This window comes from Tachyglossus aculeatus, chromosome 11 (assembly GCF_015852505.1).
Source record: "Tachyglossus aculeatus isolate mTacAcu1 chromosome 11, mTacAcu1.pri, whole genome shotgun sequence".
Taxonomy (NCBI): Eukaryota; Metazoa; Chordata; class Mammalia; order Monotremata; family Tachyglossidae; genus Tachyglossus; species Tachyglossus aculeatus.
Genome location: NC_052076.1, coordinates 32,846,743 through 32,871,125, shown reverse-complemented (window position 1 = coordinate 32,871,125; position 24,383 = coordinate 32,846,743). Strand labels below are relative to the sequence as shown.

Below are 24,383 nucleotides of genomic sequence, written 5' to 3'. Positions count from 1 at the left end.
ATGAAGGAGTAGGGAAGGGTCAGACCGTCCTCCTTCCTCCGAGTAACTCTGACCCCCGCTGGGGATGGGGAAGGGGGTGTTTCTCCTCCTCCTCTTCTCCCCTCCATCTCCTCCTCCCCAACTCTTTCTCTTCTTCTTATTCCTCCCCCTCTTTTTCTCTTCCTCCTCCTCCACCCATCTCCTCTTTCTCCTCCTTCCTTTCCTTCTCTTCCTCCCCTACCCCAAAATGGCTCCAGTAGCAGGGTTCTGGACAAGCTGAAATAGACACTCCCGCCTCCCCCCTACGGCCTTTCCCCCCCTGCCCCAAAATACCTGACAACCTCCTGCCATGCCCATCAATCATTTAATCAATCAATGGTATTTAATGAGCACTTCCTGTGTGCAGAGCACTGTACTAAGCCTTTAGGGATTATACCCGTAAGCTTGTTGTGGGAAGGGAATGGGCCTACAGTTCAATTGTAATGCACTCTCTCAAGTGCTTAGTACAGTGCTGTGCACACAGTAAAGGCTTAATAAATACCACTGATGAAGATGACACACACCTGCCTCTTCACCCCAAATGGCATTGGAGGGGGTGGCTAGTTCTGGGGGGTTCTCGCTAGCCACCCCACTCACACTGTGACTCAGCTGGCTCCCGCAGGGGAGTGGAACTGGGTCATCAAAGACGGATCTTAACAAGTTCCCCGGACTTCCCTTCGGGAAGTCCCCTCAGTTTTCTCCAACCTTCTGCAGGAGGAGACAAGGTCGAATTAGGGTTAGAGATCAAGGGGTCAGGGGGAGGATGGGGCGGTGGTCTGTGTTTGTATCCATCTGTGCACTGCGGCAATCGTCTCCATTTTTGACATTCCCAGGAGACTCCCTATATCCATCTCTCCCACCAGACACCCAATCCCCATCCCTACTACACCCAGCTTCCTGCAGCCCTGTTTCATTCATTCATTTGTTCATTCATTCATTCATTCAATCGTATTTATCGAGCACTTATTGTTCATTCAGTCATATTTATTGAGCGCTTACTGTGTGCAGAGCACTGTACTAAGCACTTGGGAAGTACAAGTTGGCAACATATAGAGATGGTCCCTACCCAACAGAGGGCTCACAGTCTAAAAGGGGGAGACAGAGAACAGAACAAAACATATTAACTAAATAAAATAAATAGAATAAATATGTACAAATAAAATAAATAAATAAATAGAATAATAAATACATACAAACATATATACATATATACAGGTGCTGTGGGGAGGGGAAGGAGGTAAGGTGGGGGGATGGAGAGGGGGAGGAGGGGGTGTGCAGAGCACTTTACTAAGCGCTTGAGAAAATACAATACAGCAATAAATGGTGACACTTCCTGCCCACAACGAGCTCACAGTCTAGAGCAGCAGCATGGCTCAGTGGAAAGAGCGGGGGCTTTGGAGTCAGAGGTCATGGGTTCAAATCCCTGCTCCACCAATTGTCAGCTGTGTGACTTTGGGCAAGTCACTTAACTTCTCTGGGCCTCAGTTCCCTCATCTGTAAAATGGGAATTAAGGCTGTGAGCCCCCCGTGGGACAACCGAATCACTTTGTAACCTCCCTAGCGCTTAGAACAGTGCTTTGCACATAGTAAGCGCTTAATAAATGCCATTGTTATTATTAGTAGTAGAGTGGGGGAGACAGATCTCAATCCAAGTACATAATTATAGATATGTACATAAGTGCTTTGGGGGAAGAACAAAGGGATAAATAAAATTACAGCTGAGGGTGGCAGAGGAGGGGGCACGTGGTCCTCCTGTGGCCTCAATCACGGTGGCAGAGGGCACAGGGAGGGTGGTATCCATGCTGCCCCGGCTTCTTCTGTGGGATCCTGCCCCATCCCCGGGCTGGTGAAGATGACAGACAGAGCGGGGGTGAAGGGAGGTGCTTGGAGACTGTGAACCCACTGTTGGGTAGGGACTGTCTCTATATGTTGCCAACTTGTACTTCCCAAGCGCTTAGCACAGTGCTCTGCACACAGTAAGCACTCAATAAATACGATTGATTGATTGATTGATTGATTGATTGATTGAAGACCTCTGCAGAGAAGCGAGGAAGCAGGGCATGAAGAGAGATTGAGCTCCCTCATCGCTCTGCCTCCCCCGGGCCCCACTCAGTTGCCTGCCCATAGGGGCCCTGTCCGATGCTCAGATGACTCCATGGAGAAAGCCTGGGTCTTGTTCCTTTAGGCAGTCAGCCAGTCAGGTAAATCCTATTTATTGAGCGCTTGCTGGGTGCAGAGTACTGTAGTGAGCGCTCGGGAGATGACAATACAACAATTAACAGGCACATTCCCTGCCCACAATGAGCTTCCAGTCTAAAGGGCGAGACAGAAATTCATATAAATAAATTACAGATATGGCTATATCCTTCATTATCCCCACCTTCCAAAGGGCCGGCTGGCAGATTATGGTATTGGTTAAGCACTTACTATGCGTCAAGCAGTGTTCTAAGCGTTGGGGTGGATATAAGGTAATCAGGTAGGGCTCACAGTCTTAATCCCTATTTTGCAGATGAGGTAACTGAGGGGCAGAGAAACAAAGCGACTTGCCTAAGGTAGCACAGCAGACAAGTGGCGGAGCTGGGATTAGAACCCACGACCTCTGACGACCAAGCCAGGAGCTGTCCTGGAGCTTGGGGACAGACCCAAATTTAGGTGCCACCCCTGCCGGCCTCAAGCTCAGTCTACTGGGAGAGGTGGGACTGTGAGACCTCTGAGTTGTAGGGATGAGGTTTAATTCCCACAGGTGTATTCCAGCGCTTAGTCCAGTGCTCTGCACATAATAATAATAATAATAATGGCATTTGTTAAGCACTTACTATGTGCAAAGCACTGTTCTAAACGCTGGGGGGATACAAGGTGATCAGGTTGTCCCACGCGGGGCTCACAATCTTAATCCCCATGTTACAGATGAGGTAACTGAGGCTCAGAGAAGTTAAGTGACTTGCCCAAGGTCGCACAGCAGACATGTGGCAGAGCCCGGATTCGAACCCATGACCTCTGACTCCCAAACCCAGGCTCTTCCCACTGAGCCATGCTGCTTCATAGTAAGAGCATAATAAATACTATTACTATTACTCACCTTCTGACTTAAACTCCTGGTGGACAGAGAACATGTCTATCAACTCTGTTATATTGTAGTGTCCCAAGTGCTTTGTATAGTGCTCGTCATGCAGTAAGTATTCAATAAATATGATTGATTGATAAATGTTATTACTACTATTCTCCACCTCTAGACTCTAAGCTCCTTGAAGGCAGGGAATAATAATAATAATAATGGCATTTATTAAGCACTTACTATGTGCAAAGCACTGTTCTAAGCACTGGGGAGGTTACAAGGTGATCAGGTTGTCCCACGGGGAGCTCTCAGTCTTAATCCCCATTTTACAGATGAGGTAACTGAGGCACAGAGAAGTGAAGTGGCTTTCCCAAAGTCACCCAGCTGACAAGTGACGGAGCTGGGATTTGAACCCATGACCAGTGACTCCAAAGCCCGGGCTCTTTCCACTGAGCCAAGCTGCTTCTCTTGGAATGCACCTACCAAATCTGTTATATCGTACTCTCCCAAGCACTTAGTACAGTGCTTTGCACATAGTAGGTGCTCAATAAATATGATCAATTGATTTTTACTACTACTTAAACGGAGGAACCAGAAACAGGAACTAGAAATAGCAAACCTGGGGAATAAATCAATCAGCCACAAAGGACTAAATGGATTCATGGAAGATCCATGAGCGTGGCAGGGGCAGGAAGGAGGAGTTTAAATCAGGGAATGCCTCCTGGAGCTGCTGTTTTGGGGGAAGGTCCCATTCTGCCCCACTCATATGTGACTTCATCATCATCATCATCAATCGTATTTATTGAGCACTTACTATGTGCAGAGCACTGTACTAAGCGCTTGGGAAGTACAAATTGGCAACATATAGAGACAGTCCCTACCCAACAGTGGTCTCACAGTCTAAAAGGGGGAGACAGAGAACAAAACCAAACATACTAACAAAATAAAATAAATAAAATAGATATGTACAAGTAAAATAAATAAATAAATAAGTAAATAGAGTAATAGTAGACTTGTCCACACTAGCCTGTCCCCCGTGGCCTACCCACTCTGTCCCAGTGAAGTTCCCCTCCCTGCATCTTCCCGCTCCCACCCCTTGACCTTGGCCCAAACCCCTCCCTCTTCCCAGAAGAGTGCCCCTTCTCCGGCCTGCCAGGCCTTTCATCCCACCTCCTCCAAGAAGCCTGCTCTGATTCTTCCCTTCCAACGTCCCACCCGCCAGCCTCAACCGTGACCCACGCCTCCCTGGCGACTTCCGATGACTGTCTACTCACCAAAGAGTGATAGGGACTGTCCGTGGGTCCCCAGGTCATTCCCGTGTCCCCCACTTGACTGGGGTCCCCTGAGGGCAGGGCCTGTGCCTCTTCTTCCACACACACCCCTGCGCCTTTATCGGACACGCTGTGGTAACCAGGTCTCTGAGTGGGGGAGCATGTCTCTGCTGGAAGATTTGTCCCTGGTGGAGCGTGACCTTGAGGGAACAGTCAGGGCCGGGGGCTGTGGGGTGGGGGCACTGGCCGTCCTACAGTCCCCTAAGTCCTGGCCCATCCATAGAGGGTGTCTAAAGATAACCTGGAAGACTGCCCTCGTGCCTCTTCCTCCCCCCTCCCAAATACCCAGCTCCATCCGGGGAGTGGCAATGTCTGGGGAGGGGAGAAATGCCTTGTGGTTGGGCCTTAAACCCGGCTCACTTTCCTTCATCTTCTTCCGTCTCATCTTTTCACCTTCACCTCCTGCTGTAGGAAACTCAACCCTTCTCCCCTGCCCCCTCTGCCCGCTGTAAAAATAAAGCTGGCAGGGTTGATGCCGCCCTCCCCGTGCCCTCTGCCGCCATGCTTGGGACCTGCTGGAGGGCCACCTGGCCCCCTCTCCGCCACCCTCGGCGGGAAACACGGCCGCGAAGCCGGGTGTAGGGGGTGGGGGATTGGGCTCTGGTGGGAGAGGTGGGTACAGGAGTTGGTGCAGAAGCTGGGGATCGGTTAGTCGGGGTGGGGAGGGCTGAGCGGGGACTGGGTTTCTGTCTTTTTGTGCCTTAAGTTGAAGGCCACCCACGCTCCAGGCAGGTGACAAGTATATTCTTTTCTGGCAACAGCTAGGGGGCTGGTGAAATAGGCCTGCCTTCCTGAGCCTCTGCAGAGGGAGACGGCACCGGATTTCCTCTCTGCCCAAATCCCTCCGCTTCCAGAGAATTCCTACCTCGACCTCAGGGGTGCTGGGGAGGGGCAGAGTTCCTGAGACCCGACTCAATCAATCAATCGTATTTATTGAGTGCTTACTGTGTACAGAACACTGTACTAAGCAGTTGGGAGAGTACTGTATACCAATATGACGGACACATTCCTTGCCCACAATGAGCTTACAGTCTAGGCCTTGCTAATCTCTACAGGGGCCCTGGTGGGAGGTGGGGAGGGGAAAGGGAGGTAGGAAAAGGGGAAGAGGGTCGGCTTCTTGGGGGGAAGGGAGGCTAGGGCTAGAGCAGAGTGGGGGCGGGGACAGAAGAGAAAGAAGAGGGAGGAAGTTCTGGCCTCCGAGTAGAGGGCCTGAAGGGAATGGGGAGGAGGGGAAGGGAAATAGAGGACGAAGGGGGAGGAAGAGAAGGGAAAGGGGAGGAGACCAGGTGCTAAGGTAGGGGAAATGTTTGACACCCCCATGGGGTAAATTGGAAGGCAGAAGCTGTGGGCAGGTCTGGCAGTTGTCCAAACACACACCCATACACGCTACAACATACACCCACTAAACACACATACTGTGAATATATACAGTAAGCATTGACACACATGACACACACACTAAAGGCATGCATGAAATACAAAAGCAAGAAACATGCTACAAACACACATATCCATACACTCTAATGACAGTCACCCAGGACGCATACATGCCCTGTAAACACACACAGACACACACACACACAGGCAAGAAACACATACAGAAGATCGGCTGGTATAGCACCTGATCCATCAGCATTCAATAAACAGCATCATCCTTATTCTCAGAAGATACCTGTTGTCGGGTCGGGACCATCTCTATGTGTTGCCAACTTGTACTTCCCAAGCGCTTAGTCCAGTGCTCTGCACACAGTAAGCGCTCAACAAATATGATTGAATGAATGAATGGAGAAGCAGCGTGGCTCAGTGGAAAGAGCACGGGCTTTGGAATCAGAGGTCATGGGTTTGAATCCCGGCTCCACCACATGTCTGCTGTGTGACCTTGGGCAAATCACTTAGCTTCTCAGAGCCTCAGTTACCTCATCTGGAAAATGGGGATGATGACTGTGAGCCCCACTTGGGACAACCTGATTACCTTGCATCCCCCCAGCGCTTAGAACAGTGCTTTGCACATAGTAAGCGCTTAACAATGCCATCATCATCATCATCATACGCTTCAAACACACCCCAAACTTACACCCTCAACACCCAGAAACACACACACACTGAAAACTCACATAGACTGGGAGCCCACTGTTGGGTAGGGACCGTCTCTATATGTTGCCAACTTGTACTTCCCAAGCGCTTAGTCCAGTGCTCTGCACACAGTAAGCGCTCAATAAATGCGATTGAATGAATTGTAAACACAAAGACGTTGGGGGGGCGGGGGGGAACAGCCGCATGGGCCGAGCATACTTAATAATAATAATGACATTTGTTAAGTGCTTACTATGTGCAAAGCACTGTTCTAAGCGCTGGGGGGGAGATACAAGGTGATCAGGTTGTCCCACGCGGGGCTCACAGTCAATCCCCTCTTTGAGACTCCCCCCCTGCTTTTAGACTGTGAGCCCACTGTTGGGTAGGGACTGTCTCTAGATGTTGCCAACTTGTACAGCTTCGTACAGTGCTCTGCACACAGTAAGCGCTCAATAAACACGATTGATTGATTGTACTTTCCAAGCGCTTAGTATAGTTCTCTGCACACAGTAAGCGCTCAATAAATACGATTGATTGATTGATTGATTAAGTGACTTGCCCAAGGTCACACAGCAGACATGTGGCGGAGCGGGGATTCGAAGCCATGACCTACTTTGAACCCACACGCTCACACACACACACACACACACACACACACACACAGTACACACATGCACACATGCCCAGAACCCCCCCCCCAACACGCCCCCCCCCCCCCCTCAGCCCAGCTGTGATTGGCTGCTCTTAGAGCCCAAGTCCCCCGGGGAAGGGGACTCCGGCCCAGACTCGCCTCTGCCCTGCAGGTGGTCAGCCAGTAGCCGGTCCCTCGGCAGCCCCAATCCTGGCAGCGGCCCTCCCCGCATCTCCCCCCGCGTCTCCCCGCGCCCGCCCCCGTTGGAAACCGCAGCGGCGGCCCGGGCACAGCGAGCAGGGCAACCCACGTGCCGGTGCCACCGCAGTGCAGAGCTCGAGGGGCGCCCCCCCGCCCCACCTCTCCGGACCTCGGGGCTCCGACAGAGACCCCCCTCCACCTCCCCCAAGCTCCCTCTCCCTCTGACCCCCTCCTCCCTCCACCCTTTTAGTCCAGGGCTTCTCGCCTCTCCCTTGCCTTTCTCCCCCGTCCCCACCTTTCTTGGGCAGCCGGCTCCTTCCCTCCCCGCTAACTTTGCCCAGTCCTGGCCGGCGCAGAGCCCGCCCGGCCGCGTCGCTGGAGGAGGAGTCGGGCCGGGCACCGGCTGGGCCCCCGCGCCCCCCGCATCCCCAGCCCGGGCCCGGGAGGATGCTCGGAGCTGGGTACCGCATCCGCGCCGCGGCGAGATGGCTGGGCACCGGACTGCTGGGTAAGGACTCCCTCCTCGGGGAGCGGGCACCCACGGCGGGCACGGGATGGCATCGGGTGGCACCTCCTTCCCCATACTCCGGGGTCCGGGGCTGCTTTTCCCTTCCCCCCTAAAGAGAGGAACGGGGAGGGGGCACTGCCCAGAGCGGCGACCAACTTTACTCCAGTTCACTCGAGTGCCCCCTTCCCCCGTCCCTCTCCACCCTTCCCGACCCGCAAAAAGGCCCTCCCCCTTCTCTCCTTTCCCCTCTCCGCTGGGATGGGAAAGTCATGGGCAAAATTTGGGCAGTGTCCAGCGGAGAGCCCCCCCCTCCCCACCATCGACCTTTTCCTTTTTCTCTCTGGCCGCTCTCCAGGGGCTTTGATCCCCCTCGGCTGGCCAGGACGTGTCTGGATCAGTCATGGGTTTGGAATTGGGAAGGGTCCCGTTGCTGTCCACTCACCTTCGAATTCAGTTGTCCTAGAGGAGGATCAGTAAGTCCCTCGGCTCTTTGATGGTGACCCCCGTACAGGGAACTGCAGGCTCACCGAGGGGGAGGCCCCCACACAGAAAGCAAGCTTCCCCCCCCCATCTTCCTATCTCCCGGACGGATTTGCTCCTTAGTTCTGCCCTGAGTCCCACTCATCGGTGGGCCCTCTGCTCTGAGGCTTCCTGAAGCCTCTGGTATTCAACTACAATCCTCCACACAGTGAGCACGTTTGGGTAGGGAATGCAACTCTGTTGCACTGTATTCTCCCAAGCGCATAGTATAGTGCTCTGCACATAGTAAGTGCTCAATAAATACCATTGATTGATTGACCTCCAGAGCTTCAAGCACCGCAGGCCTGGTCTGGGCCCTACTCCTGAGGCCTGGTCCTCGGCGGTGTCTGAAAGACAATTAGGCCATCAATTCCCAGTTGATGCCCAACTGCTGCTGGCTATGCTTCTCCTGGCTCCAGGCCCTCACCTCCTGTACTCTGGCCTCCCCTGAGCTTCACTATGTGTCAGCAGTGGCTGGGCTAAACACAATGGGCTTAGTTTCAGGGGTTTTAGCTGGCAGAGGTAATATCCTTATGTCACTCATCTCTTTTTATCATCTGGGATGGAGGGCCTTCTACTTATATACTCCCACCCACCCTTCAGAATCAAAAAGGCCGGTGTAGTGGGGAGGAATGGGGAGAAGAGGCAGAGAAGGGAAAGTTTTCCCTAAACTTGACCCCACTTCCACGTGTGGAGATGGCCCTTGGGGAGCCCCGGTGTCCAGGGTTGCGTCGGAACCAAAAGTCCCCAGCCAGCAAAGGACTGTTTCCGATACCCTGAACCCGAGACCAGAACTTTGGGGGTCTGGGTTGGATCTTTGGGGTGGTGGAGAAGCAGCATGGCCTAGTGGATAGAGCCTGAGCCTGGGAATCGGAAGGTCATGGGTTCTAACCCAGGCTATGCCATTTGGCCGCCGTGTGACCTTGAGCAAGTCACTTCACTTCTCTGGGCCTCAGTTTCGACATCTGTAAAATAGGGATTAAATACCCGTTCTCCCTCTCTCTTAGACTGTGAGCCCCGTGTAGGACAGGGAGTGTGTCCGACCTGATTATGTAATTTGTATTGCCCGTAGCGAATAGCGCAATGCTTGGCACATCCCAAGTGGTTAATGCCAACATTATTATTATGGGAGGCTGGGCTGGACCAAATTCCACCAACGCCGGACTGCCGGGGAGGGAACCCGTTCCAAAGCTTCTGACAAACTTCGCTCCAGTGACCTCGAGTGCCCCCTTCGCCGACCCTTACCGCCCACCCCTTCCCTCCTTTTCACTGCCTTTTTCTCCCTCCCTCTTCCCCCATTCCCCTCCTTCCTCCTCCCCCTTTTAAACTCTCCTGTCTTCTCCTTCCGTCCTCTTTATTCTCCCTCGTTTATCCATTCAATCAATCGTATTTATCGAGCACTTACTGTGTGCAGAGCGCTGTACTAAGAGCTTGGCAAGAACAATTCGGCAACAGAGACAGTCCCTACCCAACAACGGGCCTTCCATTCCCCTTCCCCTCTCCCCCTCCGTCCCTCCCGCCCCACATCCTCCCCTCGGTGGGTCCCCAGCCCGGGCTGGGGGCGGGGGCAGCGGTGTTTCCAGGGGGCGGGCCACCACGTGCCTCCTCCCTGCTAACTTTGCCGAGTTCTGGCCGGCGCAGAGCTCGCCCGGCCGCATCGCTGGACGAGGACGAGGGGAAGGGGAGAGGGAGGAGGAAGAGGAGGAGAAGGAGAAGGAGGAGGAGGAGAAGGAGGAGGAAGGCCGGGCCCGCCCCACAGTCCACACCCTCCCCGACTCCCCGCCCCGCAGCAGCCGGGAGGATGCTTGCAGCTGGGTACCGCATCCGCGCCGCGGCGAGATGGCTGGGCACCGGACTGCTGGGTAGGACTCCCTCCTCGGGGAGCGGGCACCTGCCCATCGGGCTGGCGCCCAGGGCATCCACGGGATGGCACCGGGTGGCACCTCCTTCCCCATACCCCGGGTCCCGGGGTCCGGGGCTGCTTTTCCCTTCCCCCCTGAAGAGAGGGAGCGGGGCTCCGGGACAGGCCCATCGGGCTCCCGAGTCCTGCCGGTGCCCACTGCTGGGGAGGGGGCATGGCCCAGAGAGGCGACCAACTTTGCTCCAGTTCGCTCCAGTGCCCCCTTCCCCCGCCCCTCTCCGCCCTCCCCGGCTCGAGGAATGTCCCTCCCCCTCTCTCCACCCCCGCTTGTCCCCCCCCCCCCACCGCCTTCCCTCTCTTCCCTACCCTTTTCCTCCTCCCCCTCTCTTGCGCACTTCCCCCACTGATAGGAGAACAATCCTGGGCACCATCTGGAAGCCCCCAACCCCTGCAGGGTCTCCCCCACCTCTGTCTAGGTCTTCCACTCTGCCCCCATCCCGGAGGCAGCAGGCAGTATTCCCGGGGTGAGGTCTCCTTTCTCCAGGCCAGGATACATCTGGGAATCTGAGGTGGGAATCCAGACGAGAAGGAAGACGAGGGGAACAGGAGGGTCCGCCCGATTTTAGTCCTAACATTTCCACCCCTCTCCCCTGCTTCACCCCATGGAGAAGGCCCTTGGGAAGCCAGGGTGTCCAGAACCAATCTGAAATGGGTTGGGTGGCAACCCAAAGCCCCCAGCCAACAACTTGGCATTTTCGGTTTCCTGGCCCCAAATCTAGGGCTTTAGAGCCCCCCTGCCGCCTCCCACCTCGGGTTGGGGTTGAACCTTAGGGGCGGGAATCACCCCATCTGAGAGGAGGCAGGGGAGGCATTGGCACTTATGGCCTCATACTACTCATAGGAGAAATCTGGGATGGCGTGTGGGCCTGTCACTCCTCACGATCTACCCCTCTCATCCCAGAAATCCCACTCAGGGGCCTGGACCAGCCACTGTCCCTGGGGCTGCCGAGCTCGGCTTGGAAGGGTCTTTGCCGATGGGCAGAGTTGGAGGAAGTAGAGTTCAGAGGGCCGTCAATCGTATTTAGAGTACTTATTGTGAGTAGAGCACTGTAATGAGTGCTTAGCACTGTTGAGGGAAGCCGTGGGAAAGGGTAGGAGAGACACAGGGGTAAGAGGGGATGTGATGGGGGGCGATCCCCAGGGGACGTTGCCCCACCTTTGGGACTCTCAGTGAGCCTTAAGGTGGCTGCAGTGCAACCCCAAGGGGCAGCGGCTGGTTGGTGGTGTGGGCGGGTGAGGAGGCTGGAACCTGCAGAGCTCAGAAAGTCATGGGAACTGGCAGGGAAGAGGGGAGGAACAGCCTTGGGACATTCATTCATTCATTCATTCATTCAATAGTATTTATTCAGCGCTTACTGTGTGCAGAGCACTGTACTAAGCGCTTGGGAAGTACAAGTTGGCAGGCAGACTGGGGCAGAACTCAGGACTAGATTATGGCCGGGCCCCTTTGCCCGGGGTTTGGAGGCACCTGGGACTTGGAACCTCTGGTCTGAGTGGGTCCCGGGTGACAACGGCTGGGGTGAAGAACTCCTTTCATTTGGATCCGTTTTCTAAGCTCCTCCTCCCTCCCCCCAAGCTGCGTCTCTGGATCTCGCAGCCAGCAGCAGCCCATATCAGGAGGCACTGATGCTCGGTCCCTGTCCTGGCGATGTTTCTGAAATGCTGGGTGACCTTGGGCAAGTTGCTTTTACCTCTCTGGGCCTCAACTTCCTCTGCTCTCCCTAGAAACTCAGGGGATCAGAAAAGGGAACGAGTTTTGGGAAAAGAGAGGCAGAGAAACCAAAGGGAAGAATATTACACTTCTTTGGGATTCTCTTAGTCCCTTCCTCCCTCGCTCTCCCCACCTCACCCTCCTATAATTTCTTCTCCCCACCCTGTCTCCCCCTTTCCCCTCTCTGCTCCCTGTTTTGTTCAACATTGCAGATAGGTTTGAGTAGCCCCAGGCCCACAATTATTATTATCATTATTATTTGTGAGGTCTGGCCAGTCTTTTGGTTCAATCCTATTATGATGAGATAACTACATAGTTTCTGAATCTACTGCTTTACTGGGTGCCTCGAATTTGTGAAACTTACTGCTTTTTCTATTGCATAATTACTCATCCCCAGCCTGCAAAGTTTGCAAGGGACCCCCTCCCCTATCCTGGACTTGGGAGGGAACAGTCCTTGTGTCTCCACAGCTAATCTCAGTTCTCATGGGGAATCGAGTTGTGGTGATGGGGTGGGGTGGGGGGACAGGGGCAGGGGCATCTCTCCAGACCCTGGGCCCTGAGGTCTTGCCCCTACGTGTTCTTGAGGACAATTGTCCTCCCCCCCAACCAACAGCGGGGCTGAGAGCTGGGAGAGGAGTTGGGTTACTTGGTGCAGAATCAGAGCAGACTTTTCCAGCTTTGAGGGAAGCTGGGGTCGGGAGGCAGAACTGCTGAGCTGTGGAGGGAGAACTTCGGGCCATTCTCCCCGAAGGGCCAGCAAATAGGAGATAATGGCTCTAGGGTGGCTGAGTCTGGGCCTCTGCTGGTGGGAAAGAGAGTGGGTCACGATGGTACTTCCCCAGTGTTTACTATGTGCCAATCACTGCCCTAAACGCAGGAGTAGAGACAATGCAAACGTCTAGCACATAGTCCCAGTCCCTCATGAGTTTGGAGTATGGAGGAGAGCGGCCTCTTGGAGAGAACAGGGACAGGGAGACTGGGCCTTGGGGGTCTCAGCTGAGGATCAATCAACCAATCAATCAATCAGTCAATCAATTATATTTATTGAGCACTTACTGTATGCAGAACACTGTGGTAAATGGTTGGGAGATAAAAATACATGTTTCATAACGACTTTACAGTCTAGAGGGGAAAAAAATTACCTCTGGCCCATACAGGGAATGAACCCGTGCCCTTGGCACTATCAGATAGGATATGCTGTGTGGCTCTAGGTAAATGCACAATCCTCTCTGATCCTCAATTTCTCTCTCCCGGAACTAGAGGACTGATTCGCCTCTCTCATTTCCACCGGGACGCCCAGGCTCTCGACCCCTGGGGCCTGATTCTAGGCAATCTCGCCCAACGCAGATACTTTTGACCTCCCTCCCGGCTTCTCCTCTTTTCTCTGGGCTCTGCTCTTTGGGGCAGGGGTCGAGGCAGGAGGAGGGTGGACTGGAGTTGGTTTTGAAGGCCTGGCTCCGGGTACCAACAGCAAACCCGGCCTGCGCACCAGGCTTTGGGGAGGGCAGGAGGAAGGAGGGGAGACTTCTCTTTGGACTGTGTCTCCCCTGTTCTTCTCCCCACGCTGGCTGCTTCCTTCCCCTTCCATTTATGCCAGACCATCACGCGCTCCACCTTCAAAGCATTACTAAGGTCACAGCTCCTCCAAGAGGCCTTCCCCGATTAAACCCTCTTTCCCCCGACTAGCTCTCCCTTCTGCGTCGTCTAAGCACTTTAATCGCATTATGACCTTTGGATATTTGATATTCGCCCCACCCCCAACCCTGCAGCACTTACGTACATGTCTTTAAATTATATATTATAAGTTACTTGTTTATTTATTCAATCATTCAATCGCACTTATTGAGTGCTTACTGTGCGCAAAGCATTGTACCAAGTGCTTGGGAGAGTACACTATAACAGCAGACACATTCCCTGCCCACAACGAGTTTACAGTCTAGAGACGAGCAAATTATGTTTAATGTCTGTCTCCCGATCTAGAATGTAAGCTCGTTATGGGCATTCATTCATTCATTCAATCGTATTTACTGAGCGCTTACTGTGTGCAGAGCACTGTACTAAGCGCTTGGAAAGTACAAGCTGGCAACATATGGAGACGGTCCCTACCCAACAATGGGCTCACAGTCCAGAAGGGCAGGGAACGGGTCTGCGAATTCTGTTGTATCGTCGTACTCTCCCAAGAGCTTAGTACGGTGCTCTGCTCATAGTAAGTACTCAATAAATACGATTGATTGATTGATTGATTGATTGATTGATAGGGGCCAGGCAGCCAGGCTGCCGTCTCTATTGGAACTCCCCAAAGCCTCTGAGCTAGATTCTTTGCATAAAGGAGGGGAGAAGGGCCTTCCTGGGTCTAGGGTCGGGGGCGGAGGGGGCTGTCCTGAAGGCGGCACTTTGCGCAGTCATCTTTGCCCTTGACCTCCTCATCACAGACTGCCACTGGACAGGGCTGCGGGCAGGGCCAGGCTAAGGGGGCTACTGATGTATCTCCCCTTCATTCTCAGCCCAGAAATGCAGTGAAGAGAGCGCAAGCTGCAGCAGGAGGGATTTAGGCCAGACGGTCCGCACTCGTGGGTCGGGTCCAGGGGTAGGAAAGGCAGGAATAGGTGACCAAAAGAGGATGGGGACTCTTCCTTCATTCATTCATTCAATCGTATTTATTGAGCGCTAACTGTGTGCAGAGCAAACGCTAAGGAAGTACAAGTTGGCAACATATAGAGAGGGTCCCTACCCAACAGCGGGCTGAGGCTGCTGGCTCGGGGGTGTCGGATGTCTCATTTATTCATTCAATCGTATTTATTGAGCGCTTTCTGTGTGCAGAGCACTGTACTGAGCGCTTGGGAAGTACAAGTTGGCAACGTATAGAGACGGTCCCTACCCGACAGCGGGCTGAGGCCGCTGGCTCGGGGGTGTCGGATGTCTCATCCGGCCTGGCTGGCCTGAGGAGATTGGGGTTGGGGGGCGGTGGAGGGGGACGGTCAGAGTGGGACGAAGGAGTAAGGAGGGAAGCCAGCACGCAGGCCGCATTCATTCAATCGTATTTATTGAGCGCTTACTGTGTGCAGAGCACTGTACTAAGCGCTTGGGAAGTCCAAGTTGGCAACGTGTAGAGACGGTCCCTACCCAACAGCGGGCTGAGGCCGCTGGCTCGGGGGTGTCGGATGTCTCATTCATTCAGTCGTATTTATTGAGTGCATACTGTGTGCAGAGCACTGTACTAAGCGCTTGGGAAGTCCAAGTTGGCAACGTACAGAGACGGTCCCTACCCAAAAGGGGGCTGAGGCCGCTGCCTCGGGGGTGCCGGATGTCTCATTCATTCAGTCGTATTTATTGAGTGCATACTGTGTGCAGAGCACTGTACTAAGCGCTTGGGAAGTCCAAGTTGGCAACGTACAGAGACGGTCCCTTCCCAACAGCGGGCTCACAGTCTGGGGGGCGGGGGAAGAGCGGGAACGGGGCGTTGGGTGGAAAACTCACCCACGTGGGCACCCCCCCGCCCCCCCGCCTTCCCGAGCGGGAATTCCTCGGCATCCTCGGGATGCGGGCCCCAAATGTCAGGGGCGGGGCTGGGGGCGGGCCGGAGGTTTCGTGCTGCAGGAGTCAGGCGGGGACACCCTGTCTCGAGGCCGCGCCGCAGCTCCCCCCCGCCCCCGGCCCCGCTGCAGTTTCCCTGATTCAGCGCTGCCGCAGCCGGTGCAGCCCCTGCCCCAGCCCCGGGCCCACCCCCAGCCCCGGCCCTTTAGACTGTGAGCCCACTATTGGGTAGGGACTGTCCCTATATGTTGCCAACTTGTACTTCCCAAGCGCTTAGTACAGTGCTCTGCACACAGTAAGCGCTCAATAAATACGATTGATGATGATGATGATCACCAAGCCTCTCAATCCCCTCCACCCCCACTGCGGCAGGCTTGACCGGCCCGGGGATCCAGGAGTCCCCCCAACCCCAGCTCGGGACGAGCTAGGCGGTGGTCTCATTCATTCATACTGTGTACAGAGCACTGGACTAAGCGCTTGGGAAGTACAAGTTGGCAACATAGAGAGACAGGGCCCTACCCAACAGCGGGCTCACAGGCTAGAAGGGGGAGGCAGAGAACAAAACAAAACATATTAACAAAATAAAATGAATAGGATAAATATGCACAAACAAAATAGAGTAATAAATTCATACAAACATATACATATATACAGGTGCTGTGGGGAGGGGAAGGAGGTAAGGCGGGGAGGGATAGGGAGGGGGAGAGGAAGGAGGGGGCTCAATCTGGGAAGGCCTCCTGGAGGAGGTGAGCTCTCAGTAGGGCCTTGAAGGGAGGAAGAGAGCTAGCTTGGCGGATGTGCGGAGGGAGGACTTTCCGGGCCAGGGGGAGGATGTGGGCCGGGGGTCGACGGCGGGACAGGCGAGAACGAGGCCCGGTGAGGAGGTTAGCGGTGGCAGAGGAGCGGAGGGTGCGGGCTGGGCTGGAGGAGGAGAGAAGGGAGGTGAGGTAGGAGGGGGCGAGGTGATGGACAGCCTTGAAGCCGAGGGTGAGGAGTTTTTGCCCTATGCGGAGGTTGATTGGTAGCCACTGGAGATTTTTGAGGAGAGGAGTAACATGTCCAGAGCGCTTCTGGACAAAGACAATCCGGGCAGCGGCGTGAAGTCTCCTACCCTGGAGTCCTCTCGCCCCCCACTCCCACCTGTCGGGGCAGCCCCCGGCCTTACCTAGGCGGGCCAGGACCAAGGACAGACGGACGGTCTGGGGTCCTGAACTTTGACCTCTCCCCGGGTCAGGTCCAGCTCTGCTGCCTGCAGTCCTCCTGACTCCTGCAAGTACTAATAATGATAATGGCATTTATTAAGGTCTTACTATGTGCAAAGCACTGTTCCAAGCACTGGGGAGGTTACAAGGTGATCAGGTTGTTCCTTACTATGTGCAAAGCACTGTTCTAAGTGCTGGAGGAGGTTACAAGGTGATCAGGTTGTCCCACGGGGAGCTCACAGTCTTCACCCCTATTTTATAGATGAGGTAACCGAGGCCCAGAGAAGTGAAGTGACTTGCCCAAAGACACACAGCTGATAAGTGGTGGAGCCGGGATTCGAACCCATGACCTCTGATTCCCAAACCAGGGCTCTTTCCACGTAGGATTAGAACCTAGGTCCTTCTGACCCCCAAACCCGTGCTCTATCCACCAAGCCACGCTGCTTCCCCTGGCCTGTCCCTGCCTCCGGCCCTGTCCAACCCCATGGCCTTTCCTCCCTCCCTGTTCCCTGAGCAGGCGTCCTCCTGGTTCCCGTGGTTCTGGCGCTGGAGGTCTCGGTAGGGAAGACCCCCATCATCACGGCCCTGAACGGCACTGACATCCTCCTGCCCTGCACGTTCTCCACCTGCATTGGCTTCGAGAACCTCTACTTCTGGTGGAAGTACAATAGCACGGACGACTACCAGGACGTGAGTGTTTGGGGAACCTGGCTGGGGCGGGGGGGGGGGCCGCGAAGGCGGCCGAGTTTTTCTGCCCGACTCCGAACCCCAAGGGGAGGGCCACTCCTGGACTCCGGGCTGCATCGCTGAGGCTGTTTTAAATTGCAGCAAGAGGGATTCAGGTTAGGTGGATCCTTAGCCCCACAGCACTGGCTTACATAGCCGTACATTTGTAATATTCGTTTATATTAGTATCGTCTTCCCCCTCCAGACTGCAAGTGCCTTGTGAGCCAGGAACATACCTACCAACTCTGTTATATTGTGCTCTCCCAAGTGCTTAGTACAGTGGTCTGCACACTGTAAGTGCTCACTGATTGATTGAGGATGGAAGGCCCTTCTGAAGGGAAGAGTGATTGGAACGTTGGGGCCACCTAGTTGGGAGGATTTTGTTCAAACAATATTATTTATTGAGCAATTACTCTGGTCAGAGCACTGTTTCAAGTACTCGGGAGAGTGAATTACAAGAGCTAGTGAACAGGATCTGTGCCCTTAAGGAGTCTATGATCTGTCCTGGGAGTAGGTGGGCAAGCTCTGGTGAAGGTCCTCGGGGTACAAAAAATTCAGGTACGCTTTGTCAGTCAGTCAATTGTATTTAATGAGCTCTTATTGTGTACAGAGCACTTGGAAGATTACAAAATAGCCATATAACAGACACATTCCCTGCCCATAATGAGTTTATAGTCTAGAGGGGGAGAGAGACATTAATATAAATAAATATATTACGCAGTTATTACAGAGTTAGACAAAGTTAGCTAATTCTAACAAAGGTAAGTTAGTTTTGCCTAACTCCCCTTAATAGAGACCAGGGATGGGGGTTGCAGAGAGGGTCTAGAGATGGCTCCGATTGTCCTCCTTAATGACTACGGGGAAGGGACGGAGGTGGCAGGCCTGGGGTTCCTGGGGACAGTTGCCTCTTTTCTCCATGACTTCGGGGGCTCCGCAAAGGGATGGACGAGATGACCTCAGGAGGGCCGACTCGGGGCATCCGGGAGAGAATTCTCTCCTGATTCAGCTGTCCTCTCTGCCCCCGCCCACCTCCGTCCCCGCAGTTGCTGGAGGGGACGGTCAAAAATGAGAAGTCGGAGCCCAGAGTGAAGAAGGAAATGCACAGCCGCATCGTGCTGGTCGGCTCCACGCGGGACAAGAAGAACAACATCTCCATCGTGCTGCAGGAGGTGGAGTTTGCCGACGCTGGCAAATACACCTGCCGGGTCAGGAACCCCAAGGAGAAAAACGCCCAGCACCAGGCCACCATCACACTCAACGTGGTGAAACAATGTATGGGGAGGCGCTGGCTGCGTGGGTGGGTGGGTGGGGACCCAGGAAGGGGGGGGGGGGGGGGCTCTGGAGTGTCATAATAGTAATGTCAAGGGTTTACTGTGTGCCAAGCACCGTTCTGGGATAAATGCAAGGTAATCAGGCTGTCCAACGTGGGGCTCACAGTCCTAATCCCCATTTTACAGATGAGGTAACTGAGGCACAGGGAAGTTAAGCGGCTTGCCCCAGGTCACACAGCAGACAAGTGGCAGAGCCGGGATTAGAACCAACGTCCTCCGACTCCCAAGCCCGTGCTCTTTCCACTAAGCCACGCTGCTTCTCTATCTCTGCTGTGTGACCTTAGGCAAGTCACTTCACTTCTCTGGGTCTCAGTTACTTTATCTATAAAATGGAGATTAAAAGTGTGAGCCCCATGTGGGACAGCGACTGTGTCCAATCTGATTAACTTGTATCTGCCCCGGCGCTTAGAACAGTGCCTGACATCTAGTAAGCTCTTAACAAGTGCAATAATAATAATATTATTATTACTATTATTAATGGGAGAGCAGGCCAGAATCCCCGGGGGGCCCGTGGGCTCAGCATGCTGTAGTGGAGTAGTAACAGTAGCAGTGTGGCTTAGTGAAAAGAGCACGGGCTTGGGTATCAGAGGACATGGGTTCTAATCCCACCTCCGCCATTTGTCTGCTGTGTTGGGCAAGTCACTTAACTCTCCTGTTCCTCAATTATATCATCTGTAAAATGGGGATTAAGACTGTGAGCCCCACGTGGGACAACCTGATTACCTTGTATCTACCCCAGTGCTTAGAACAGTGCTTGGCACATAGTAAGTGATTAACAAATACCATCATTATTATCATTATTACTATGCGCAAAGCACTGTATTTAGCACTGGGAAAGGAGGTGTAAACCCGGTCCTTGACCCCCAGGGAGCTCAAAGCACCAGTGAACAAACCTTCCTCAGAGTCCCCCTAGTTGCTCTGTCATCCCTTTCATCCCCTGGCCTGATTCCAAGCTCACAGCGACTCATTAACCGACTCCACACCTCCTAATTCAAACTTCAGCTCACAGGACCAAAATATAGCCCACTTTGGGTCAGGATAGTAAAAAGGAGAAGTGATGCCTAATGGATAGAGCCCATGCCTGGGCGTCAGAGGACCTGGGTTCTAATCCCGGCTCTGCCACTTGCCTGCTGTGTGAGCTGGGTCAAGTCACTTCACTTCTTTGTGCTTCAGTTACCTCATCTGTTAAATGGGGACTTAGATTATGAGACCCATGTGGGATGTGGACTGTGTCTGATTACCTTGACTATCTACCCCAGCGTTTAGTACAGTGCTTGGAACATAGTAAGTGCCTAACAGATACCATTTTTTAAAGAATCCCTTTACCCTGCTCTCCCTGTCCTTTCTGCCCAGTCCTGTACTTGAGATTGAGGTCTGGGCACAGCAAGATGCCCAGCTGGCCAGGCACTCCGGGAGGCAGGTGCCAATCTCTGCCACCAAAGCCCTCAGTGATTCCCAGAACTTTCCTGGTCCTGTGGCGGTGGAGTCCCCGGCTCGGGAGGAATCAGTCGGGACCCCATCACACCCCATGTATCAACCTTGCATCTACCCCAGGGCTTAGTACAGTGGCTGATGCATAGTAAGCTCTTCAAAAATACCACAATTATTATTATTATTAGCCTCTCCCTTTCCACCCATCGCTCCCTGACCAGCCAAGGTATCGGACAAAGGCAGCCTGGTTTAGTGGAAAGAGCAAAGGCCCGAGAGTCAGAGGACCTGGGTTCTAGTCTTAGTTTTCATAAATCCTTGCTCTGTGGCCTTGTCTTTTAATTTCTCTCTTTCAGTTCCGTTCTCCTTCCTATTTAGACTGTGCCCCCATGCAGGACAGAGACTGTGTCCAACCTAATTAACTTGTATCTACCCCAGGGCCTAGAGCAGTGTTTGACATATAGTAAGCATTTTCTTAGAACAGTGCTTGGCACATAGTAAGCGCTTAACAAATGTTATTATTATTATTAATAATACCATAAAAAGGTGAGTCCCCACCCCTTCCTGCCTTTCTATGACTAATTAAATTCAACTGCAACGGGGTCTGTCTCATTCAGGGAATTCTTTGCTTTTCCATCTACCGGCCAGGCGGCCTTGGAGAAGGGATTTCCTAAGGAAAAATCCCTGCAATGAGGAGCCAAAGCTGGGGATGTCACGGAAGCCCTTCTAAGAGATATGGAACCCGAAATAATGATATTTACTTCTTGCCTGCTATGCGCCAAACTCTGGGGGAAATGCAAGATAATCAGATCAGACACAGTCCCTATCCCACACTGGGCTCACGATCTAAGAGGAAGGGAGAACAGGTATTTGATTTCCATTTTACAGGTGAGGAAACTGAGACCCAGAGAGGTTAAGAGACTTGCCCAAAGTCACCCAGCAGACAAATTGGCAGAGCCTGGACTAGAACTTGGGTCTTGTGAGCCCCCAGTCCCATTCTCCTTCCACTCACCTTCATTATGTTCATTCTATCCCTTGTTTCAATATATAGATTGCTTCCAATCTTATTTCCGACGGGTCCCTCAAGGGTCCCTTCCTTCATGCCTTCCTGGAGGGCTAGACTAGGCCTAAGGGTGCAGGGATGGTGGGACAGAACCGCCGAGCCTCCAGTGCGAGGGCTGGAGAGTAATCTCAGACCCTACGGTGTTTCTTCCCCTCTGACCCCCCCACCACTCTCTCTCTGCAGTGGAAGTGGTGGACAACACTGTAACCCTGATCATCGTGGCGGTCGTCGGGGGGTGTATCGGTCTGCTGATTGTTGTCATGCTGACCAAGAACGTCATCCTATTCATCATCAAGAAGACGCAGGAGAAGAAGTAAGTTAGGAGTGTCCCCGACACACCACGTCCTCCCCTCACCCCAGTTTTTTTTTAATGGTACTTGTTAAGTGCTTCCTATATGTCAAACACTGTTCTAAGCGCTGGGATGGTACAAGGTAATTAGGTCGGACACAGTCCCTGTCCTGCACGGGGCTCACAGTCTCTCGTAGTTCAGATTCCCTAATGGTGGTCCAGAAGAAGGAGCCTGGCTCTGGGAATCCGGAGACCTGGGCTGAAGGCTCAGTTTTGCCTCTTGGAGCCAAGTTGTCAAAGGGGAAGCAGCGTGGCCTAGTGGAAAGAACACAGACCTGGGTGTTAGAGGACCTGAGTTCTCATGCCGGGTCTGCCAATTGTTTGCTCTGTGACCTTGACCAAGTGATTTAACTTCTTGTGCCTCAGTTTCCCCAACTGTAAAATGAGGATTAAATACCTGTTCTCTCTCCAATTTAAACCAGAAGCCCCATCATCATCATCATCATCATCATCAATCGTATTTATTGAGCGCTTACTGTGTGCAGAGCACTGTACTAAGCGCCATGTGGGACAGGGATTCTGTTTGACCTAATTAACTTGTACCTGACCCAGCGCTTAGAATAGTGTTTGAAACATAATAAGTGCTTAAGAAGTACCTAAAAAAAATCCGATTCCAACGAGGTGGACAGGGATCCTGAAAAAGAGCAGTTGGCAAAGACCACAGTGGCTCCCAAGGTGCTATGGTCCTGTACTGTGCTGTGGTCACTTCTGCCATCTGCTGTGTGAACTTGGGCAAGTCATTTCACTTCTCTGGGCCTCAGTTTCCTCATCTGTAAATGGGGATTGAGGCTGTGGGCCCCACGTGGGACAGGGACTGTGTCCAACATGATTTGTTTGTATCTATCCCAGTGCTTAGTAAAGTGTCTGGCACATTGTAAGGGCTTAACAAATACACAACTGCATAAATACATAAATGCATAACAAATACTACAACTTGGAGAAGCAGCATGGCTGGAGAAGCAGCGTGGCTGGAGAAGCAGCGTGGCTTAGTGGAAAGAGCACGGGTTTGAGAGTCAAGGGACATAGGTTCTAATCCAGCTTCCACCACTTGTCTGCTCTCTGACCTTGGGCAAGCCACTTAACTTCTCCGTGCCTCAGTTACCTCATCTGGAAGGCGGGGATTACAATTGGGATCCCCACGTGGTACAACTTGATTACCTTCTATCTACCCTAGCGCTTAGGACAATGCACTCCCTGCCCCAGTAATAATAATAATGATGGCATTTGTTAAGCGCTTACTATGTGCAAAGCGCTGTTCTAAGCGTTGAGGGGGATACAAGGCTCACAGTCTTAATCCCCATTTTACAGATAATAATAATAATAATAATAATAATGACATTTATTAAGTGCTTACTATGTGCAAAGCACTGTTCTAAGCGCTGGGGAGGTTACAAGGTGATCAGGTTGTCCCATGTGGGGCTCACAGTCTTCATCCTCATTTTACAGATGAGGTAACTGAGGCTCAGAGAAGTTAAGTGACTTGTCCAAGGTCACACAGCAGACATGTGGAGGAGCTGGGATTAGAACCCATGACCTCTGGCTCCCAAGCCAGTGCTCTTTCCACTGGGCCACACTGCTTCTCTGAGAGAGAAGCCCCAGTGGGAAGGTAGAAGCACTTGACAGGGAAGAGAGAGTGGGAGGTCTAAATCTCATGACTGGGAAGGGTGGGAGGGGGGGACGGAAGAGGCAAGGCCTGCCCTTACCTTCCTCTCCCACCCCCAGGAAGGAATGCCTGGTGAATTCCTCAGGGAACGACAACACAGAGAACGGACAGGCCGGCTCCAAAGCGGAACAGAAAGTCACGCCCAAGGCCTGAGCTCTGACCCCGGGCCCCGGGCCCCGGCAGACCGGCGACTCCTGATCTCAGAGAGTCGCTCTTCATGTTAAACTTTTTCGACGCTCGAGACGGGTCTGGAGTACCCACGTGCCTGCGATGCCTGCTGCTTGGGCACCGAGGGCTGGCCCCTGGCACGCTGCCTGCAGCCCCTGGGGCCGAGGGGCAGAGGTGACTGATGCGGGGAGTGGGAGGAGGATGAGGAGGAGGAAGAAGAGGAGGCGGCTGAGAGAGGGCTTCCAGGGTGTGGATGGGGGGAGGGCTACTGCCCCTGGAGCTCTGGAGTGGGAAGGAGGGCACAAGGAGACAACCTGTCTTCAGCGTCTCTTTCCACCCACGCCACTGAGTTTGGAGGAGTCTGGCAGGGTACCCCCACTCAGGCCGGTGAATTTTTATGAAAGGCAGCATGGGATGGGGCGGGGGGGCCTTCCCCAGGGATGCCGATTGGGCTGGGGGACTGCCCTGCATACGGACATTTCAAATTCGGCTCCCGGAGGTGGCATAGGCATCACTCAGCAAGACTAGGGGGATTCAGGAACCACCCCTGACTCCCTGTGCCCCTTGGCCTGGCCCTGCCCTCCTCCCTAATCCTGGGCATAGAAGCTGCTTCCAAAACGGGGAGGTGCTGGCACCTCTGGCACCCTGGTCCTCCTTTCCAGCGGTGCCAGCTTCCCCCTGGTCATGCTCAGCCCAGCAGAGGGATCCCGCCTGGCCCATCCCCTGAGCCTCAGCCCTGGGTTGGCAACTGGGTGCAGAGCTGGCTTCCTGCTCCTGGTGTGGGCTTCTTCCCGGGGAGATTGGGGGTTGGGGGCCAGGGCTTCCCTCACTCCCTCCAGTGACTTTCAGAGCTGACGGAAGGAGGGGTGGGCGGGCGGAGGCCAACTGGGTAGAAAACTCAGCCCTCCTCCTCTTCTCCCTCCACTAACCCTGGGGACAGCTGCTTCCTGA

The 24,383-nt window shown here is 53.6% G+C and overlaps 1 protein-coding gene across 1 annotated transcript; it reads left to right on the top strand.

Moving 5' to 3' along the window:
• On the top strand, positions 1–23,505 carry SCN4B (sodium voltage-gated channel beta subunit 4). The gene is made up of 10 exons (XM_038754296.1): positions 1–8; positions 2,132–2,219; positions 7,201–7,424; positions 7,618–7,817; positions 7,933–7,992; positions 10,127–10,198; positions 17,222–17,394; positions 18,474–18,702; positions 21,436–21,565; positions 23,324–23,505. Exons 1-10 carry the CDS (start codon positions 1–3, stop codon positions 23,415–23,417), a joined length of 1,278 nt encoding a protein of 425 aa, XP_038610224.1. The 3' UTR covers positions 23,418–23,505.
• Positions 23,506–24,383: the final 878 nt, after the last annotated feature.